Genomic DNA, 22,158 nt, shown 5'->3' on the forward strand with positions numbered 1-22,158 from the left:
CACCTGCCTTTATTTGGAATTGATCCAATGCTGCTTTTCAAAAGGAAAGTTTAAGTATGTGATTTACTTTAAATCTAATGCTCGACAGCCTTTCGGGTTCCATTTTCCTGCACTTGGGAACTGTACTGTGGTAAATATATATTTTCATATTGTATTGCAAGAATTTTTATTTCTTCAAGAAATTGCTGCATATTGTGGTGTTTTTAAGATTTAAATTCTAGCAGATCAGTCCTTTTCCTAAATATACTTTTAATCCTTTCACTGACACAAATTAATCAGAATATCATATTTGAAAGTAGATTTGTGCTGTTGAATGGGTTAATGACTTTATTTCGGTTTTGTAAGTTTTTTTTTTATTTGAGTTTTTCTTTTTTTTTTGTTACCTTTTTATTTTTACCTGTCTTTATCCTCCTGTCTCTAGCTGGGATAGATGGGCAGCAGAAGATCATGTACTTCGTGACACGGATGAAAATCGCAGATTACAGCGTAAATTGGCCAAGAAAGCTGTGGCTCGCATGTAAGAATAATTTACGTGATGTAAGCATCATTACATACCCCAAAGTATTTACAAAATAATAATTATATAAAAATACTTGGCAGCTTGGTCAAATAAATGCATAAGTCTTTCACCTGAAATCTGGCAAGAAAGAAGGTCTCCAGAAGTTCAGCCTAAAGGATTGATGAACTGAAGTTTGAGAAACAAATGAATTCTATCATACTTTTTCTCAATACAATATGCTGCCAGGACATAGCTAAAGCACACTGGAATGGGTCTCCAATAAGTACAGGCTTAAAAGGTGAGTAAATGTGCTCTTGTAATGACTCGAGTCCAAGTGCAAAGTCACAACAGGAGTCCTCCAAAATATTGAATGTGAGTTGCTTTGCATGATCATGACTGACAGCCTTCATACAAAGAGTGCTGTCATTGAAAATGAGCTATCATTTGTGTCCCAAGCAAAACTAAAATTGTACAGAAATTACGACCAGTACAATGCCGTGCAGAAACTCCAGTACATCATGTATACAAAGATCCATTGATTGAAGTTGCCTCAGAGATTCCTATCTGCAGTACTGTGAAAAGGGTACCATGGACCACTTGCAACTTGCCCAACGTGTTCACTCAAGACCAAATCCAGCAATACATTTACAAGTGTTCACCAACAAACTGCATTTATATAGCTTCCTTTGTGCTGGTGTCAAACTGTACGTAGCTGGGTTAAAAATAAATAGGACTAATGAAACTCAAATTACTGAAAAATATTGAATAATCTTAACTGCCATCTTGGTGGATAAATAGGATTACGAAACGGTTTGTGCAACAAATGCAGTTTAAGAGTTAAAGATACTGTATCATTGCTATGTACAGGAAACTTTGGTTTATCCGGAGGTTAACTGTCCGGAATGCTTGAGCCACCGGCAAAAATCAGGAGCCATTTCATTAGTTTTTTTTTCTTTTTGTTGCTTTTTTTTCACCAGTCAGGCTCTGCAAGGTCTCACTGAAGCTGTTGCTAAGCTACAGAGACGCTTGCAAGGTACGGCCGACTGTTTAGAAGCTGTTGCTAAGCAACAGGGTTTGTTGCCAGATACGGAGCTCAAAATCTCCGTATGTTTCAACATTAGCGCTGGTTTGTCCGGCAGTTTTGATGGGACGGCAACAGCTCGGTCCCGTCGGTGCCGGATAGCGCACAGTTTCCTGTATCCTGATACAAATATATTGTTACCCTGTTTTTTTTAAAAAGCTTTTGAAATGACTATTTTCCATAATAGGCTAAATATTGTTTTATATTTTTCAAAGCTGGATCTTTTGTGTGTTTTTCTATCTTGGGAAAGTGTTGAAGCAAACACTGTTTTTTGAAATTTTTCAAGCTCTTGCCTAGTGGAATAAATTTACGAAGGACTGAATGCTTTAATACTAACTTTCATGTGATTAGGAAAAACAAAGGGAAAAAGAAGCGTCGTTGTCGTCTACCTGGTGTTGACTCAGTGCTAAAAAGTCTTCCTGTGGATGAAAAAGAAGAGAATGATGAGAACTGTGAGTATATATTTTTTTAAAAGGTGTTCATTTTCTGTTTGAATTTATCAGTCAGCACCTAAACAAAATGTCTGTATAAGTCAGAGGCCACGCGAAGTAAGCTGAAATGTTGTGTGTGTATCCTGCCACTAGGAGTGTCCGTGTCTAACTCACTGAATCACTCGAGTGCTCATTGTTTGTTTGCTGTCAAATCTCAGACTAGCAATGTCACAATTTTTATTTTTCCTGCTGCTTACATTCTTTCCTGGTTTCTGCACTATTAGTTTGGAAAAATATATCGGAAACGGATACTGTCCTGAACCTATTACAGAGCTTATTAGAGCTTTTTCGCAATTGTCTAATCTATGTCATAATACAATTGTGTGACAAACAATTGCATTATTGTAAAAAAAAAAGTTAAGACAATCTTGTAATTTGCTGGCGATAAATGTACATCAATCATGAAAAGTTTTATGAGACCTTGATAAGCATGTAGTAAATCATATCTTCTAAAACCAAACTGGGAGATTGGTATTGCACTAGCCAGTAGTGCAGTTTAAATTATCTGTTTCTTTTTGAAAACCATTATCTTAGATGCATGTTGGCTAAGGATTTTTTTTTAGTGACATACCAAAAAAAATCTTCCGACCGCATTTCTCGAGGGGTTTCTGAGATATGCTGATTTAAGTACCGATGAAGACTAAGAAAATGATTTGGATTCTTATTTCAGTAATGGTAGTGGTGTTGATGTCATGCAAGCGATAATGTTAGAGACATTGATTTACAGTGAACAAGTAAGTTTGGGATTTCTACTGGTGCTTTGGGGACAGAAATCCACAAATCTATTATTCAATGAAAATCACAAATGAGTGGCATTTTAATATATATGTGGGATGGTTCTGGGCTTTTGCAGCACTGGTATGGAGGTCCTGGAGTTTCATCATATAGATGTTAGAAATTAGAATCTGTCTCACAACTACTAACATTGACCTTTTTCAACTGTCAACAAAACACAGATGAGGTAGTCGGGTACAAAATGCGGCTGGTGTTTTTTTTCAAAATTGATTTAATATTACATGAAGAAAGACACAGGGCAGGATTTTCATTGTGTCGTGGAGTCGGGATTGGAGGTGTGCAATCAGGGGTCCCGACCCCATCCCGCACCCAAACCCGCCTCCATGCCAGTTTCAAAGGAGGCGGGTACCCGCCCCGCACTGGGACCCGCCTACCCGAGGCGGGAAGGGATTAGTGCCAATTAACTGCCTGTTAACAGGTAGTTAACAGGCAGTTTTTAGCCTAATCCCTATTTTTGATGTTGAAGTGTGGGATCCCCGATGGCTCCAAACCACGCCAAGTTAGAGGAGGCAGGCCGTCGGGATGAAGGACTTGGAGGGGTTGAGATGTCTGTGTTCAGGTGAGTGATGTGTGCATGAGTGCAAAGGTAAGTGTGTTTGGTGTGTCTCAAATGATTAAATAAGTTTTACATACCATTTCTTACCTTTTCAGCCTTCCTTCCTTTAGGTTCCGGGAGTCCCTCATCTCACCAGCACAGAAAGCAGAATGGCTGCGAACTGTCAAAAGTGACAGCCTGCAGCATTCTGTGCAGGAGAGATTTCTAACCAAGTCTGTGGAGAAGGACTCAGGTTAGAAGTAAGACTGTCAGTGTTTGACAGCTTCAAACAGCTGTGAAACACTGATATTTCATCTGTCAAAAGCTCTTGACAGATGAAATTTCAGTCTGTGCCGTCACCTGTTGCCGGGTGGCCCTTAATTGGCCTGCTGAGCCCGCTGGGTGGGCTCAACAAGGTCAATCAAGTTGAAATCGCGTGGATTGGCTGCATCTCGATGGAGGCGGGACTACAACCCCGAAAGTTGTAGTCCCGACTCCTGAGTTAAATTCCTGCCCACCCTCTTCCCTCACCCCCGTCTAACCCCAGGAATGTACTGTTTATCAGGAAATGTTCGAGGGGAAAAAGACCAGTAAGCTATTTATTTTTATTTTTCTAATCCTGTGTTCTAAGAATTTGAAAATGCTGGAGTGGTTATCTTTTTTAACTAGAACTGGTGCTTAAATATACATTTTCTAGCATAGAATTACAAATACAATGAAGCAAATTAAAGAAAGCATTTGTTGTGCAAATGTTACATGTTGTGCCTTTGTCTCTAAGGTATTAATGTTTTAAAATTTACATAGCAAGGAGACAGCAGACATATTCAAATGAACTTTTCTTTGATATTATTTGCTTCTGCAAGGAGAATACAACAGGACAAGGCTCTGATTACACCTCAGTACTTGCGTTTCCTAATGCCTCTATATGTTATAATCTTGCAACTTACATTGTGGTCTGCTGCTCTTTGCATTAGGTTATGGCGATCTGTTGCTGAGTTTTTGTTTTAATATATTACTGCCATCATCATTTTGTTTCTGGTGGATGGGGGGAGTGAGGGGTTGCTAGGCTGCACGGAGGGAGTGAAAGGGTTGCTGCCTAGCATTCAGTTATTACAGTGCCTTTGTTTTAATAAAAATGGGGAAAAAGCAGTTGTAAATAAAGGAAAATGCATATGGCTTTGTATTATTTTTTAAAAACTGCCTGAGCTGTACAATCATTCTGCCAAAAGTATTGACAAGGTTACTTTTTTTTTGATGGCACTCATTCGGTCCTTGATTTGAACTTTTGCTTATGATCTAAGTATGACTTAATTTCAAAAGTGTTTACTCCAGAAATGCTGTTTTGTACAAACTGAATTATAGAGTATCATCCTGAGCAGTTGCATTATCTCTATTTAATTCTTTAGTAAACCAGTGAATATAATGGCCAAGTATGTTCTAAGGTCATTAGCAGAAACGCGAGTTACTTTATGCAACTTAATGGTACTCTTAAGACTGAAGTTTGAGTCAAATCACATGAAGAACTGGAGCATTCTTGAAGAACAAAGTGAAGCTGTTGTGATGCCTCTGTGACTAATGGAGAATTTTTTTTCTCACATTAAATTGGTTACAACAATTAATAAGGGGAATGCTCTTAAAAAGCAATGTTGACAGTTCCTAATATATAGAGTTTCTTTGTTAGGTTTCAGAATTGAAAGTTTTGCTTACCCCTGAGATTGAAACCTCGTGTAAACTAATGACATTTTCAACAGCAATATTGGAGCTTGTCCTCTTTTTTTCCCTTTGAAGCTTTAAGTGCTACTTCTAACGATGAGGTTGATGACGACGACGACGACGATGACGATGATGACAATGATGTAGATGGTACAGATGAAGAATTATTAGAGTGTGAAGATGACAGTGAACCAGAAGAGATAATAGAAATGGTAAATAAAACAACAAATGCTGGAAATACTCAGCAAGTCAGGCAGCATCTGTGAAGAGAGAAACAGAGTTAACGTTTCAGGTCAATTACTTTTCATTAGAACTGGAAGAAGTTAACAGTTTGGTAGAAATTAGAATAGGAATAGAAACAGATTTAATAGAAATGGTAAAGTTTCTTTAGGCAGAAAAATCATAGCTAAAAATGTTTGAATATTATCCTCAAGTGACGTTGGTGGCAATGAAATTCTCTGTGTATGTGTGAAGGATAGACCCTGACGATCATCTACTCCAAAAAGTAAAACTACCAAAATGACATAATATTTTCTGTAAATTTTATTAAAGGTACAAATATATTTCTCCCTACCCAGTTGCAAGGTTGTTTGGTGCACCTAATTTCGATATCATCAGTATCAAATTTAATGTTTAAGTAGACAGAACCAAATTAGTTATCCAATGCCTTTCCAGGATAATCGGCCAAATCCAACATGGTCTAATCATAAATTCTCTTGTTCGTGGACTGGTTTCTTTTGGCTGTCACCAGTAAGCTCTGAATTGCAGAAGCTGATGGAAAGCATTAGAAATGTATAGATTTTGTTTGGTTTAAAGCAGCTACAATTTAAAATACTTTAAAAGCAACCACTACCTTTTAGTCACTATCACCACAACAAGCACTACAGTATCAGGAAAGTACAGGACCGATTACAGCAGAAGATTAGCAACCCACAAGTTATGAAAATCCCATTATGATAAATTGTGAAATTGCATTCAGTCGATCTGGTCATTTGGAAATTCTGGATTGTCGTCATGCCCAGCTGGTTCACTAATATCCTTCAGGGAAGGAGACCTGGCATCTTTGGCTTACACATGACTCAAGTCACACACTACATGGTTAACTCTTAATGCCCACTGAAGTGTCCTGTCAAGCCACGAGGCTGTAAAAACAATCACTCAGAGAGACATCCCACCGTCACCTTCTCAGGACATAGAAACATAGAAGATAGGAGCAGGAGTAGGCCATTCGGCCCCTCGAGCCTGCTCCGCCATTTAATGAGATCATGGCTGATCATCCAAATTCAGTACCCTGTCCCTGCTTTCTCCCCATATCCCTTGATCACTTTAGCCTTAAGAAATATATCCAACTCCTTCTTGAATATATTTAATAAGTTGGCCTCAACTGCCTTCTGTGGTAGAGAATTCCACAGGTTCACCACTCTTTGGGTGAAGAAATTCCTCCTCACCTCAGTCCTAAATGGCTTACCCCTTATCCTTAGACTGTGACCCCTGGTTCTGGACGCCCCCGCCATCGTTAGCATCCTTCCAGCATCTAGTCTGTCTAGTCCTGTTAGAATTTTATAAGTTTCAATGAGATCCCCTCTCATTCTTCTAAACTCTAGCGAATATAAGCTCAATCGACCCAATCTCTCTTCATACGTCATTCCTGCCATCCCAGGTATCAGTCTGGTGAATCTTCGCTGCACTCCCTCCATGGCAAGAACATCCTTCCTCAGATAAGGCGACCAAAACTGCACACAATACTCAAGATGTGGTCTCACCAAGGCCCTGTACAACTGCAGCAAGACATCCTTGCTCCTGTACTCAATTCCTCTCGCTATGAAGGCCAACATACCATTTGCCTTCTTAATCGCCTGCTGCACCTGCATGTTTACCTTCAGCGACTGGTGCACAAGGACACCCAGGTCTCGTTGCATTTCCCTTTTTCCCAATCTATTGCCGTTCAGATAATCTGTCTTCCTGTTTTTGCCACCAAAATGGATAACCTCGCATTTATCCACATTATACTGCATCTGCCATGCATCTGCCCAATCACCCAACCTGTCCAAATCATACTGGAGTTTCTCTGCATCCTCCTCACAGCACACACGCCCACCCAGCTTTGTGTCGTCTGCAAACTTGGAGATATTACATCTAGTTCCCTCGTCTAGATCATTAATGACATAAGAAAACTACTAGGCACTTGGTCTAAGCGTTAAACAAGGCTTTAATCAACTGTTTTTCAACATGGAGATCTAGTTGTGTCCTTCACTAGTTCCTGTTAAAGAATGTCCCGAGCAAGCTGGGCCCATGCCGGAGTATTTATACTCTCCCTGGACAATGCCACCAGCAGGCCGCCCAGTATCATTTCATAAGTCATTTCCACATGAATGACAAGATTCATGTCAATTAATATATATTGTGACTAGCTGGGGTCCTAGCACCGATCCCTGCGGTACCGCACTAATCACTGCCTGCCACTCGGAAAAAGACCCGTTTATTCCAACTCTTGCTTCCTGTCTGCCAACAGTTCTCTATCCAAGTCAGTACCTTACCCCCAATCCCTTTGCACGCCAATCTCTTAATGCGGGACCTTATCGAAAGCCTTCTGAAAGTCCAAATACACCACATCTACTAGTTCTCCCTTATCTATTCTACCAGTTACATCCTCAAAAAATGGCAATAAATCCAGTCTTGCCAGTGTCATGCACATCCTAAGAACAAATAAAAATAAAGTAAACCTGTTATAAAACCAAAAAATTGAAATGGAAACGGTTAATAAAAGGTGTCATTTATATCTGGAGAGTCTGGTATACCAAACCTCCCTGTGCAAGATGTCATCTGAGCGATATTGATTCAAATTTCTTAGAAATAGATGGTTCTTAATGTGGGATATTAAACTGATCTGAACTGCAGTACCAATGATCTTGAAAGTATAAGGTGAAGGAGAAATGCACGTTAGAACATAAGAATTTATATAAACAGGAAAAGAACACTTGCCTACCTTTTTCTTATCACATTTCTTTGAATCCCTTCTTTCTCCAGGAACACATCAAATTGTCTCCTGATCCCATTTATATTGGCCCAGAAATTCGGGTTGGGGGCTTCCCGTGGGTGCAAGCCTCCGACCTGCACTTACCTAGCGCGCCGGCCGTTGAGCTGTGGGCCCGCGTGGGATTCTGATCCTGGGCCTGCTCCAAGTGCCAGCGCGCAGTGCTTGCGTATCCCAGGGGCGCAGTTAGTTTGCTGCGTCCCCTGGGATCACGTGGGCCATGGAGGGCCAATGGTAGCAGGGAATGCTTCATTCATAAGTTTGACAGGAAAAGCTGTCAAACCTATAAATATTATAAGCCCCAAAACATCACTAAAACTTCAAATAATTTTTTTTTTAAATCACATTATTTTAAATAACTAAATTACATGAAATAACTATTTTAAACAATTTAAATTTTTGAAAAATTAATTACATTTTCTAACGGGGCTAAAAATAATCTTACCTTTCTTTAAAGTATTTAAAAATAATAAACCTGTGGAAAAAATGTTTTAATTTTAATTAATTCACCACTTACCTTGTTAAAAGCAGGCCTTGCGCCTGCTTTTTAAAAGTGTAACTGCTGGAGACTTACGCTCCCGGAGAAACCTGCAAAAAAAACGTAAGTTTAATGCGTACGCGCTGCCTCTCCGGCGCACGCGTTCAACCTGTGAACCCCTTCCTTTTAAGGGAACAGAAGTTCTGGTTTCCCGCGCATGCGCAGTGCATGCACGAAACCGGCACTTCCATTGGGCCTACGGGTGAGTACCCCGTGCGTACTCACCCGTGGAGACCCGAATTTCTGGGCCATTACCTGTTTCAATGGTTTTCCTTGGTAATTTATTCTGCAACTCTTGTCCACTGGCTGTAGAAATGTTATCAGATTCTTTTCTTCTAACTTTCAATGTTTTAACTTCTATTTCCTGCCATTTGAACAATTTGTAAATTCCCTGCACGATCTTAAGAATTTTAATTAGATCACCTTGAAGATTGATTACACTCTTCCAAAGAGAATGAGCCCAACTTCCTTAATCTTTCTTCATAATTTAAATTTCTGATCCCCAGAATCATCTTGACTCTCTTCTGTACCTGCGCAAGGCCAAATTATTCTAGCTACATTAGGCGCCCAGAACTACACACACGGCAGCAGTCTGACGAATATACTACTCGGCACCATGCAGACTCTAGATTTGTAATTTATCCATTTGCTGAGGCAAAGTCCCCTCATTTGCCTTCTTACAGCAGCTGAGCACTGTGCTGAATGTTTCAGACTCATCCGCTAAAGCTCCATGGCCTCTTTCCTAGTCGGCGCTCTGGTGCTGTTTCATTTAACACATAGCCCCTCTTTTGGTTCCTTGTTGCCATACTAATTATTTTACATTTAACCACATTGAATTGCATCTGTCATTATCCTTGCGTTCAGATTTTGCCTCTAAAATGTTGCAAACATACGGAATTGACAGGCAGGAAAAGACCAGCTGGTCCATCAAGCCTGCCCCAGACCTCACGATAGCTGGAGCATCCTGACTAAACACCCCCCCTCCCCCACCACCACCCCTGCAGCCATGTTATCACCTGGGAGAGACCAAAAAAGGGAGCTAGTTAACAGCTATAGTTGGTATTTTGTGTTTAGCTGCTCCTGGATAACCAATTTTCTTCATAATCTAGAAGGATGACCAAGAGACTTGCTCTAAAAAGGAAATGGAAGAGAAAACCATAAACATAGAAATTCCAGAAATTCTGAAGAAGAAACTTGAGGATGATTGCTATTATATCAACAAAAGGAAAAAGGTATAATTTCTGTTGTATAAAGTGCCATTTTTTAAAAAAGCTTTTCATCTCTTGCATAGATATTAATCATGTTTGCTGATACTGAAAGGATCTGTGTTACAAATGTGGGTCTGCCACAGGCACCTTCTCCGGTTAAGTTGCATCAGTCGCTCCCTTAAGTAATCTGGGTGCCTACTTTTTATGGAAGTTGACTCCCACTACCCTATGTTACCAGTGTAATCGCAAGCTTTTTTCTAACAAACAGATTTTAACATCGCTCATGTCCCAAGTCCTTGCCATTAAAAAACCTATGAAAGAATACCAACTCATGACGTGGGTATTTCTACAAATCAAATCTGTGACACATACTTGGAGGAAAATGTACTATAATTTACTCAACTTTCCTAACTATGTTTGAGTAAAAGGCGTTGATGATTCCATGTCGTGTGAATTGGCTACAGGCCCATAGTATGCAGCAGATCTTCTGTAGGGTACTGTGTTTGACAGCCATGTAAAGTGCTCCCTGCTTCCATCAGTCACGTAGAATAAATACTTGTGATTACATAGCATCTTTGTCATACTGTTGGAGCATTTCAAAGTGCCTCACAATTAACTACTTTTTGATTGAGGTGAACTGTTGTGTAGGCTAATGCAGTACCCATTCTGCGGCAACAGTATCCCTCAAATAGCAAAGAAATTCATCACCAGTTGATGCTTTTTTTGGTGGTATTGGTTTATGAAGGATTAAGGTTACTTATATTTTGTCTCCTACAACATGTGTAGCCAGCAATGCCACAATTACATGAGACAAAAACCTAATTGCTGTCAGCCACCAGGTGAATGAAAAATTCAAACAGCTCTAGGCAAGTTTTGACAGTTGTGACAACTATGACAGTTGTAACAATAACAACCTAAAAACTATGGGCTAATTTTGACTTTGGGCGATGGTGTAATACAGGCACAGTCGATCGGCCGCCTGTTACACATCTATCCTGATTTTCATTTCCATTGACTTTGCATTTAACAGCTGCTGAATTCAAATTCTTACATCTATAGCCTGTAGACATCTGGATCTTTTGATTGGTATACTGTATTACTGTTTGTTAAGTCATTACTTTGGTGCAATTATGTTACTTTCAAATTGTAAACCTCTTGCATTAGCCTTTATCTGCATTTTCAAATGCTTATAGTTTTTAAAGAATACAGTTCAAGACAAAAATGTGGATGATCTTGTTTTGACAGTTGGTGAAGCTGCCATGCCAGACGAACATTATTAATATTTTGGAATCCTATGTGAAACATTTTGCAATTAATGCAGCTTTTTCAGCCAATGAAAGATCTCGGCATCATCAAAGTAACTCACAGATTCCAATGAATCCTCATTACATTCCACCTGAGAAAAAGTAAGTGTGTCTAATGGCTTTTGAAAATAGGAAATTATGTTGTTCACAATGGGCTGGATTTTGCGGCCAGTGATGAACAAATAATGCTAGCCGTTCATTACAATTACACTTGCTCGTAGACTTTCTATGGGCTGTTGCACTGGAACCTGTAGTGGGTTTAGAAATCCAAAACAGAGCGGTGGATCTGGGACCTGTGTGAACAGAGCAAGAAACTGTGTATACCCTCCAGCAATCAGATTGAAGAATCCTTACTGAGACATGCAGAGTTTGAACCAGGAAGTGTAAGTTAGAATAGTTAATTTCATGCCAAATCCTTTATAGAAAGCAAAATAAAGAGTGGGAAAGAAAGATGGGATTAAGAGAGATAAAAGCGACAGAAAGAAAAAGTAAAAAAAAGTTATTTACATTTAAAAAAATCTCCAACAACAATTAAAATCTGAAGGAATGAGACTCCACACTTGTTAAAGTTAATTTTCAGTACAAGAGAGGTTGTTTGGCACTAATTAAGACATATCACACCACTAAAAATTCACTTACACTTGAATGGACAAGCCCTAACATTTTCTGGTGTATTTAGTGGGTATCTATCATGCAAGTACCTCAACTCCACGCCCGGCCATGCGTTTCAATGACTAATCTCTTGGTGAGACACTGTTAGAGCAAAGCTTCTGGAGGAGCAGGGCAACTTGGACAGCAACTTCCTGATTTCCGCATTTAACTGTGTATGTGTGGGCGCCGGAAGTTGCTGTCCGATTTACCCTGACAACCTCACTGTTATTTTTAACCTCAAAATCCGGGCCATTATATAAACCTGACGCTTCTTGTGTAATTAAATACTTTATCCTTTTTTTCTGCAGTGTTGAACTTTGTAAAGAAATGGTGGATGGTTTAAGAATTACGTTTGATTTTACACTGCCCATGATTTTGCTCTACCAGTATGAGCATGCTCAGTTCAAGAAGGTTACTTCATCTAAATTCTTTGTCGCAATCAAGGAAACGTTATCACATACCAGGTAAGTTGCCTCTTGCCTAAGGAAATTAGATTACCAAAAGTCATGTCATCGCAGACGAGTAAAGTCTGCTCCTTCCAAGGCTGTTTTAAATAATTACATATATCAAAGTGCTGTATTAATGGTTGAGCTATATTCCAAGGCTTCATAAGGAAAATATATATACATTACAAAAAAAAACTTGCATTTCTATAGTGCCTTTCACATTCTCAATGTCCTAGAGCGCTTCACAGCTAATGAATTATTTTTGAGGTGCAGTCACTATTGTTGACAAATACAGCAGCCAGTTTACGCACAAGGTCCTACAAACAGCAAATGAGAGAAATGACCAGTTAAACTGATTAGGTGGTGTGGATTGAGGAGTGAATGTTTGTCAGAACACGCAGATCTCCCTGCTCTTCAAATAGTGCCATGGGACCTTTAAGTCCACCTGAACAGTTTAACATTTTATCAGAAAGATGGTACCTCCGACAATGTAGCACTCCCTCAGTACTTCACTGAAGTGTTGGCCTAGATTATATGTGCTTGAAACCAGAATCATCTGACTCGGATGAGCCAAGCTGACCCTTATTGCAAGTACTTTTATAAACTCATTGCATGTACTTTTAACTTTCACCTACTCCTACTTCACTTCAGCATTACATTGTTTGGCTGGAAGGGTGCATATTATTGAAAAGTATATATTTACATTAGCCATGCCCTCCAAACAGATGCTCAGATGTGCCATTATATGCTATTGATTGATAAGGCAATTATTTTGATCCTAGTTCTAGTTCTTTGCACTATTTGCACATTTGCTTATGCTTCAAGATGTTGCTTCTCAAACACCCTTGTTAATTAATGTTTTCATGGCTTTGAGCACCTTTGTTTGTGATGTATTTATTACTTTTATTACTTTTCCCATAAGGTTGTCTATATTCTTGGGACCAGAAGCTGTTGCTCATAACTGAGGATTTTTTTTTAACCGTTAAAGTACGCTTTCATCAGTTGCTTCTCTGCCACAACATAGTTAATGGATTTTTGTGATAGTCTTCTCAATTTATTAAAATAAATGGCCCTAATGTAGGCACTACACTTGGCCATGATTGTGGCTAGGACAAAGTGATCTCTAAATCGAGAATGTGCAGTAGTTTATTCTTTGTCTGGATCAAAATATTGTACGTCAACATCTTTAACAAAGATTAATTCATGTATGCAGACCAATACAGAATTAATTGCTGCTCTTAAAAAACATTGTTGATTTGAAAAATTTCACGTTGAGCTTCAGAGTTGGGAGTCGTTTTTCATTTATATTGAAAGTCCTATCATTAAAACATCTTTTAATTGCAAACTCGTACACAAACTGTATTGATATGCTCATGTACGTGAATAAGGGATTATTAAATCGTTTTTGACAGAAATCAATGCACTGGATAAATGGAACCCGTGATAAATTTTCTGCCTAGTCAAGCAGTATTTTGCTGGAGTAAGTAACTTCCAAAGATAGAAATTTTTAATGGCTGTTACTACCTTGATGAAATAAAGTAATGTCTGTTTTCCAAGGAGGAAAAATTTGGTTGGTTAGCACCTCCCGTTAGCACCTCCGGGTGGGGCGCTAACCGGGTGCTAGGAACTTAGCGCCCGAGCGCGGCGATGTTAGCGCCGCTCGCGAAATTGACCAGTCATTTTGCGGCAGCCACAACCTCCTGCGCCTGCAGATCGTGGCATCAGTCGAGCGTGCAACACCCCGGTAGCGCCCCAGACCCTGGTAGCGTCACGCCCTCTGCCTTACCACCTGCTGCTAGGAACAACAGGTAGAGCAGAACGTTTTCAAGTCAGGAAGGGGCTGGGGGAGCGCTATTTAAAGGTGGGCACTTCCTGCCTTTTCTTGTCGACCGAAATTTTTGGAACACGCAGGTTGAGAGGGAGGGAGACGTCTGGAGACATTCAATGCTGTTCGAAGGATATTTGGGTCCTGAGAACCACTTTGGAGATTCCTAAGCGCCGAGCTCTTTCCCTGGGCCTCTCCATTAGTTCTTCCAACACAATTGCTTTAGAGGTCTCTCCAGGCTGAGATTCAAGGCTGCAATGAGCAGGGAGTGGCTGGCCAGCAAGATGGCCCCTCCCCTTTAAGAACTGGACGGCGCCAGTCTGTCTGGCTTCCATGGCAACTGACATCGCCTGAGCTTCAGTAACGTTCTGAGGTAGCGCCTCGCTCCCCGACGTTAGCGCCTTAAGAGAGGTGTGTAGCGCTTGATTTAGTTTCCCACATTACAACAATGACTCCACTTCAAAAGTACTTCATTGGCTGTAAAACGCTTTGAGAGTCTGGTGGTCGTGAAAGGCGCTATATAAGTGTAAGTCTTTTTCTTTTAGTGCTCAAATCACCTCCAGGGGTGATCGAGGCGAATTTTGCAGTCGGAGGCGATAATTAGCACTGTGTGCTAAACTTTGCGCACGGCCGATATTAGCGCTCCAAAATGGGCGATACCCAATTTTTCCCCCAAGTGTCCAAACTAGTTGCTAAAATCATATTTGGTTAAGTTATGTTTTGCACTTCTGAATTGAAATTCTTTTTGAGGGGAACTTCAGTAAAAATATATACACAGTACAGGAAACTCTTTTTTCCGGGACCGGCATGGTGCCGGTTTATCAAAAAGCCCGGATTACAGAGAGGTATAGTAAAAGGTACGAGAGCTCCGTACACAGCAACAAATCCAGGCTTCCCTGTTGCTTAGCAACAGGTGCAGGGACTCCGACCACAAGATCCAAGCGTCCCTGTTGCTTAGCATCAGGTGCAGGAACCCGGCCACAGATCCAGGAACAGGCCACTAATATGAAGTAAAACTTACCTGAACCTACTCCTGAATTTTGCCGGTTAACAGAGATTTCCGGTTATTTAGGTGCCGGTAAATCGAGAGTTTCCTGTAGCTATAATGGAGGCATGGCTTAGCTTTTGACAAGGCTGGGAATTTGATATTCCTGATTACATTATTTTCATGAGAGATTGGGAGGGAAAAGGGCTGGATGGGTGGCAGAATAGTTAAAGTATTCTATCACCGTGCTGAAACCCAAGGCGTGAAGACAGAATCTGTATGGATAGAGCGGGAAAAAAATGAGGGTAGGAAATTATACGACAGTTGGTATGCGCTACAGTCTACCAGACAGTGGAAATGAGTTAGTGAGGGAGATCTGCAGACCGTTCAGAAAAACATAAGAAGAACAAGATGTCAGTCTGGGTGATTTTAACTATCCCAAGATTGACTGGAATTAAGGTAATAACACGTGACTGAAGTGGGAAATGCTTTTTGATTGCATCCAAGACCACTTCCTAGTGTTATTAAGAAAGAAAGAAAGACTTGCATTTATATGCTAGTCCAACAAGGAAAGAAGTATTGCTTGACTTAGTTCTAGGAAATGAAGTGGAGCAAATAATTGGTGTCCCGAGTAAGAACAATTGGGAAATAGTGGCCTAGAAATTCGGTGGGCTGCGCCACCAGTTAGTGCCCAAAGAGGGCACTTAGTGGGTTTAGCGCCACTGGCCACGCCTCCCGCGAAATTAGCGGGGCGCTAATGGCGGTGTTAGCTGGTAGCGCTGCGCCGCCACCGATGATGTCATCGGTGTACGCAGCGCCCCGCTACCGCCCCGATTGCCAAATTTGGTAGCGCCCCCCCCCCCCCGCTGTAACGCCGGTCGCAATTTGCGACCGGTTCAGGGGGGCCTACCTGCCGCGGTTGAGGTGCGGGGCGGCCATTTTTTTTGCTGGGCGCCTGCCAGCACCTCTTCGCGCGGCCGTCCCCGGCCTCCTGAGCCCCCCCCCCCCGGCGTTGTGCCGGCTGTCTCCCAAGAGCCCGGCACTTCTCCTCGGTGCCGGGCTCTTTTGCCGGCACTCGCGATCTCAGATCGCGTTGCAGCAGGCCCCTCCCCTTTAAGAAGGGGAGGAAGGCCTGCAGTACCGCAGCGCGCTGTGCCGCAGCGTGTGGCGCTGCGGCACGTTGTGCTGCGATTTTCAGTTGCAGCGCCCCAAGACGGATGCGGGGCGCCTCGAGCAGCGCCGCGCTTCTGTTTGGGGCGCTCAAACTGAATTTCCGGCGGGCGCTCGCGACTCCTTCCGGGGCGGTACTTCCGGCGCCCTGGCGAGACTGCCGCCCCAAACGGGGCGCCACCGAATTTCTAGGCCAGTGACCCCAATATACTTAGGTTCAATGTAAAAATTGAAAAGGATAATGAAGTGTTTGGGATAAGGGTGCTGGAACGGAAGATAGCAATATACGGTGAGATAATGGCCCTGGCCTTTATTAATTAAAATAGATATATTCATATAAGGCAAAAATAAGTTGTATCAGGAAATAGAGTTCCATGGCTAAATAGAGATTAAAATGATACTGAAACATAAATGCGGTATATATAAAACTAGGGATAACAATACTATAGAAAATCATGAAAATTAGAAAGTGTATTGGGGAGGTGAAGGGCTGAAAGGGAATATGACAAAATGTAAAAGGAAATGGCAAGGGCTTTGATAAATATATATCAAGTAAGAGTAGTTAGAGAAGATAGGATTGCTCAAGGGTAAAGGTCAAAGTCTAACTGGAGGATGAAGGTGTCACAGATATATTATATATTTTGCAACAGTTTTTACAAATAATGGTGAAGGTTTACTAAACCACTAAGGGATAAGTCATTGGACCATGATAGCATACTTTCTAAGCTAAGTCAGAGAAGAGATAGCAGAGGCTTTGACTGATTTTTTTCATATCTCCTTGGATATGCAAATTGTGCTATGGAACTCGAGGTAGCCAGTTCTTACATGTTCTTAGATTTTTCTGAACAGACTGCAGATCCCCCCCCCCCCCCCCCCCCACCGTCCAGAACTCATTTCCACTGTTTGGTAGATAGAAAAAAGAAAGAAAGACTTGCATATCGTGCCTTTCATAACTTCAGGACATCCCAAGTGCTTTACAGCAAATGAAGTACTTTTGAAGTGTAGTCACTGCAGCCAATTTGTGCACAGCAAGGTCCCACAAACAGCAATGAGATAAATGTCCAGATAATCTGTTTCAGTGATGTTGGTTGAGGGATAAATATTGGCCAGGACACCGGGGAGAACACCTCTGCTCTTCAAAATTGTGCCGTGGGATCTTTTACATGCATCCGAGAGGACAGACGGGACCTCGGTTTAACTTCTCGTCTGACAGTGTAGCACCCCCCTCAGTCCTGCACTGAAGTGTCAGCCTGGATTATGTGCTCGAGTCTCTGGAGAAGGACTTGAACCCACAACCTTCTGACTCAGAGGCAAGAGTGCTACCACCGAGCTGCCCTATCGGGCAGGACAACCAACACAAATTTGCTAAAGGCAAGCTGTGTTTCATAAATGTAATAGATTTTTGAAGTGACTGATTGGATAGATAAATGGAATGCAAAAGATGTAGTGTAAATGAATTTTCAGATGGTGTTTGACAAGGTGTTTCCTTAGGAGGCCTCTTGCAGAAATCAATGCACATGGTACAACAGGAAAAGAGACATGGATAAATAGTTGTTTGACAGAAAACCAAGGGTTAGGGTAAATAGTTTTGGCTCAGATTGGCGCAGGTCTCAAAGTGGTGTATTTTGGGGACAATACTGACTCCATTTTCATTCTTGGTGTGTATAAATGATTTAGATTTGGGTATAGGGAACACAATCTTGAAATTTGCTGCAGATACAATTATAGCCATTATGGAAAACTTTGAGGAGGACTGTAAAAGACTTCAGGAGGGCACAGACAGGTTGGCCGAATGGTCAGGCAGGTGACGTCCAATGCTGCCCATTTTGCGCCACTGACCGAGAAGGGTATCTACCTCAAGATTTGTTGTCTGACTTCCTTTTGAGGTTCTATGTGTATATATTTCTATTTTGGTAAACACTTAAAAACATTTAGAGCTACATCACTGTCTTAAAGTTTATGCTATTTATTTTTACCAGTGAAAACATGCTGAACCATGGTAGGAGCGATAACTGACATTTTGGTTGAAAAAGTGGGCATTGAGAAGGTTTGTAAAGATGTGGAGAGGCTGAGGGGTTTAGGGAGGGAGTTTCAGGGAGTGGTTAAAGTCTCTACACCAATAATGGGGTGAAGTTGGGGAGGGGGAATGCATAAATAGCCAGAATTGGAGGAGACATCAGGCTTGAGGGATCAGGTCAGGCATAGCAGTAGGGGGATTTGAGGACAACAATGAGGATTTTAGATAGAAAGCAGTGGGGAACTGACGGTCAATCTAGGCCAGTGAGGCCTGGAGTGAGGGGCAAATGGTGTAGACACGGGCGGCTGAGTTTTGAGCAAGCTGGTGTTCATGTAGAGTGGAGAATTGGAGTCTAGAGATGACAAAAGTGTGATGAGAGTTTTGCTGGCAGTGGAGCTGAGGTAGTGGTGGAGGCAGGCGGTGTTGAGGTAAAACGAAGCAATCTTGGTGATGCATAGGATGTGGGGTTCGAAACAACGTTCCCGCTAAGCTGCACGGCCACAGATTGGTCTTGAGGTCCCGCGCAGGCCGCTCACCGGCTTTTTCAATGGAAATAATTGCACATGCACAAAAAAATCCAATGAGCTGTGCAGCCAGTTAAAGGGCCCGCGCACCAAGAAAAATTACAGGGGACATTGGTTCGAAGCCCATCGCTTGGTTGAACGTGACAGTAAGGCTTTGCACAGTCTGGAACAGCCAGGGTGGAGGATGGAATCGATGACAAGGGAGTGGAATTTATGACTGGGCCAAAACCAATTACTTTGGTCTTCCCAATGTTCAAATTCAATCACGAGCATGATTTAAAGACCAGTATTCTGTATTTTTCCACCTGCTTGACCATGAAGGAAGTTAACAGCTGGTATGATAAACAGTAACCAGCTGACCTTGCAGTCACTGCATGCTCCACTCTGCTCACTGGCACTTTAATTCAGATTCGAATTAACTGGCATCAGTGGTTACTGTGCTGCTCGGTAACTTCCTTCACAGTCAGGTGGATGGAAAGCAACAGTACTTTAAAACCTGCTTGTCATTAAAACTTAAGTGTTGGTCAGCAGAGAGATTGACTGGGAAACCTTTGGAAAATTGTGATTCGGGCACATGGACAGGCCATTGTTACTGAACTTCTAGTGTACTGACTAGTTCCCTCTCCAGACGACTTTGGTAGGGTAACTATACTCCAACAAGGCTCATTGTTGACTTTGGTCATTTTAGTTATGTGTCTGCTTATGTGTACATTTTTAATATGTCTGAGGGCGTACCACTAAGACTGTTAGCCTTGACATTTACTGAAGAATTGCACTTAACTAAGTGTTTATTCTGTTTACTAACTTGTGTTTTTTTTTAATAGACCTCAAAAGGAACATTCACCAAGTCCTCCTCCTCTTCTGAACCCATCAACACCTCAATCTACAGACAGCCAGCCGTTGTCGGGAGACTCTGCAACACCAAAGCGACGAAAAATTGATCCTGAATCTGTTCAGTCATTGAGGCGATCTACACGGCATGCATCAGGCTGTGACAGGCTGTCTGAAAGCAGCGCTTCCCCCCAGTCTAAGCGTCGGTTTTATGAATCTGCTGCCCAAATGCCCAGGTTACTTTTACACTTGGAGAAAAGTAAGTGTTCACCAATTTATTGAAGCTAAAGTGTTAATGACATTAATTTAAAAAAATCCTTTTCCAGGTAGCGCATAACCACAGATCACCTTTTTAATTATGAAATATTAATTATTGGAGATAATTGGTGACCTAGCCACAGTTAATAATGAACAATTACTATTTAAGTGACACAATGGTTTAAAATCTGTGCCAATATATTGAATTCACATTTTAGGTTGGGTCAAGTGTACGAGACTGGATGGAGTTAATGGGTTAATGTCCTTCAGCCTCTGCGACCGGGATTCGAATCCAGTCCAGATTCATGGGATGAAAGTCTTCCCTGTCTGTCTGTAGTGGTCCTATGAGTTTGGGCTGTTTGTTTAGTTCCGACTGGTCATGGTCCCACAGCAATAAGCTGCCAATCTCACTCAAAGATGTCTTGTGTGAGAAATGCCTGATCAGAGCACTGTATAACTTTACCATGATGCCTTCAGACTAGCAGTAGAATTCAGCATTCTGGTTTTTTTTGCTTATTGCTGCTCCACAATGATCTCCAGATCCTTTTCTGCTTCACCTTTAGCTATTTCCACACCATATACTTGTGAAGTCCATTTGCCCAGCAATGTGTGGGACCTTAAACCTATCGGCATTATATTTCATCTGCAACTGAATTGCCCAATTGCAGATTTTATCTAACTCCTTTTGTAGGTCACTGATTGAACAGTCCTCTCTATGAACTTGACCAGGTTGCAATGGGTTTCTGTATCTTGGCCACTAGCCTAGATTAGGTACAGTAAGAGCTCAGCCTGAACCCTGGGAAATGTTTAAATGGGATATTTTGCCTAAAGGAAATAACCAATGCCTCTGTTTTGTGGTGACTGTACAAGTCAAACACTGTTTTCATTACATGGGGCTTTGACGATTTTATTCCATGTTATGGAGATTGCATTCTGTGATTCTATCAGTTTTTCTTATATGAAAACCAGTGGCTCTGGAAATAAATGGCACTTTTAGGCTGTTTAAGATGTTATGGTCCTGGAGGATTGTGCTTGAAGGTAGCCCCTCATGCTTTCTCCTATTTATGGTATCTTTGTAAAATGAAAGTTAATATTTGTTTCTTTTAAATCTATTTTAAAGAAACGCCTGTCCATAGTGGCTCTTCATCTCCGGTCACGCTCACGCCTAGTAAAGAAGGGGTTGCGGTATTTGATGGCAGAAGGAGTAATGAATTGAATGAGGTAGGAGTCCTAACCTCTCTCTGGGCTAAGCATGTGTGTATATTACTAAAAAGATTAGAGCGGTGGTTTCGAACTTGCCATGCTCTTAATGTGGACCATGTTTTTTCTCCCAGAAAAGCAATCCATCCTTTAATAAAATGCCATTGTTGGAAGCCAACAATTTTGTGCATTTCTACTGAAATGCATCATCTATGAAAAATATTCAAATTCTGGTGTATTCTGTTCAGTCTGAATTCCTTCAAACTTGAACCTGCTACATAATGGTTAAAGATGAGAACCACTTCATAAGGACACACGCATTCCAACATGGGGGAAGGCTTGCCTCTCGAGAAATGCTTGGGAGTGCAATTGGTCCAGCACGAACCGGGCGCAGGAATCTGTCCTCGAGGGGAGAGAACTTGGAAGGTGGAGGGGGTTAGGGAGAGTATTCCAGAGTGTGGGCTGAAATGGTCTACGGCTCCGCAGCCAAAAGTGGAGTGGAGAGAAGGGGGGATATGAAAGAGGTCAGAGTCAAGAACAGAGGGTGCATACAGGAACATATAGGGCTGAATTAAGTTGCAGAGTTAAGGAGGGGCAAGGACATGGATGGATTCTTAGTGGAGGATTTTGAAATGGATTTATAGCCAGTTAAAAGCCACTGAAGGTTGGCAAGCACAGGAGTAATAGGGGAACGGAACTAAGGATAGAATGCGTGCGGCAGAGTTTGAGCTGTGTCATAATTCTGAAATTTGGATTTTATTGTTAGGACTATGATAGTATTATAGCAAACCATTTGTGTTAAATTTGCTTTTTTATTTCTAAACTGTATTTTCATGTATCGGTAAGACGAGCTCTGAATTACTTGATGGATCTACGGCGTAATTTTTAAGATGACAGCTGTGATCAGTTTTTGTATTAGAGTTGTTACATTAACTTAGGGTCAAATTACAATTTCCAATTTAATCATCTTCAAAATTCGATAGAGTGAATGTCAATTAACAAAATGAAAGGGAGTCTGAAAAACTCCGAAGCTGAGGTTCAGTTATTTTATAA

The 22,158-nt window shown here is 41.4% G+C and overlaps 1 protein-coding gene across 7 annotated transcripts in view; it reads left to right on the plus strand.

Annotated features, from left to right (window-relative positions):
* The window catches only part of LOC147107336 (MSL complex subunit 3-like), an 80,570-nt gene that overhangs the window by 17,603 nt on the left and 40,809 nt on the right, over positions 1-22,158 (plus strand). For 4 of the 7 annotated variants that reach the window (XM_086006255.1, XM_086006252.1, XM_086006251.1 and 1 more), the window contains exons 3-10: positions 422-517; positions 1,932-2,032; positions 5,190-5,326; positions 9,796-9,918; positions 11,140-11,300; positions 12,158-12,313; positions 19,641-19,906; positions 21,026-21,126. In XM_086006255.1, coding sequence (XP_085862381.1) covers positions 422-517; positions 1,932-2,032; positions 5,190-5,326; positions 9,796-9,918; positions 11,140-11,300; positions 12,158-12,313; positions 19,641-19,906; positions 21,026-21,126 — 1,141 coding nt within the window. Of the gene's footprint in view, positions 1-421; positions 538-1,931; positions 2,033-5,189; positions 5,327-9,795; positions 9,919-11,139; positions 11,301-12,157; positions 12,314-19,640; positions 19,907-21,025; positions 21,127-22,158 lie in introns of those variants that run through there. The other 3 variants (XM_086006250.1, XM_086006254.1, XM_086006253.1) reach the window with 3 other exon arrangements.

Source organism: Somniosus microcephalus, chromosome 14 (assembly GCF_052327205.1).
Source record: "Somniosus microcephalus isolate GS21.2 chromosome 14, FLI_Smic_1.0, whole genome shotgun sequence".
Taxonomy (NCBI): domain Eukaryota; kingdom Metazoa; phylum Chordata; class Chondrichthyes; order Squaliformes; family Somniosidae; genus Somniosus; species Somniosus microcephalus.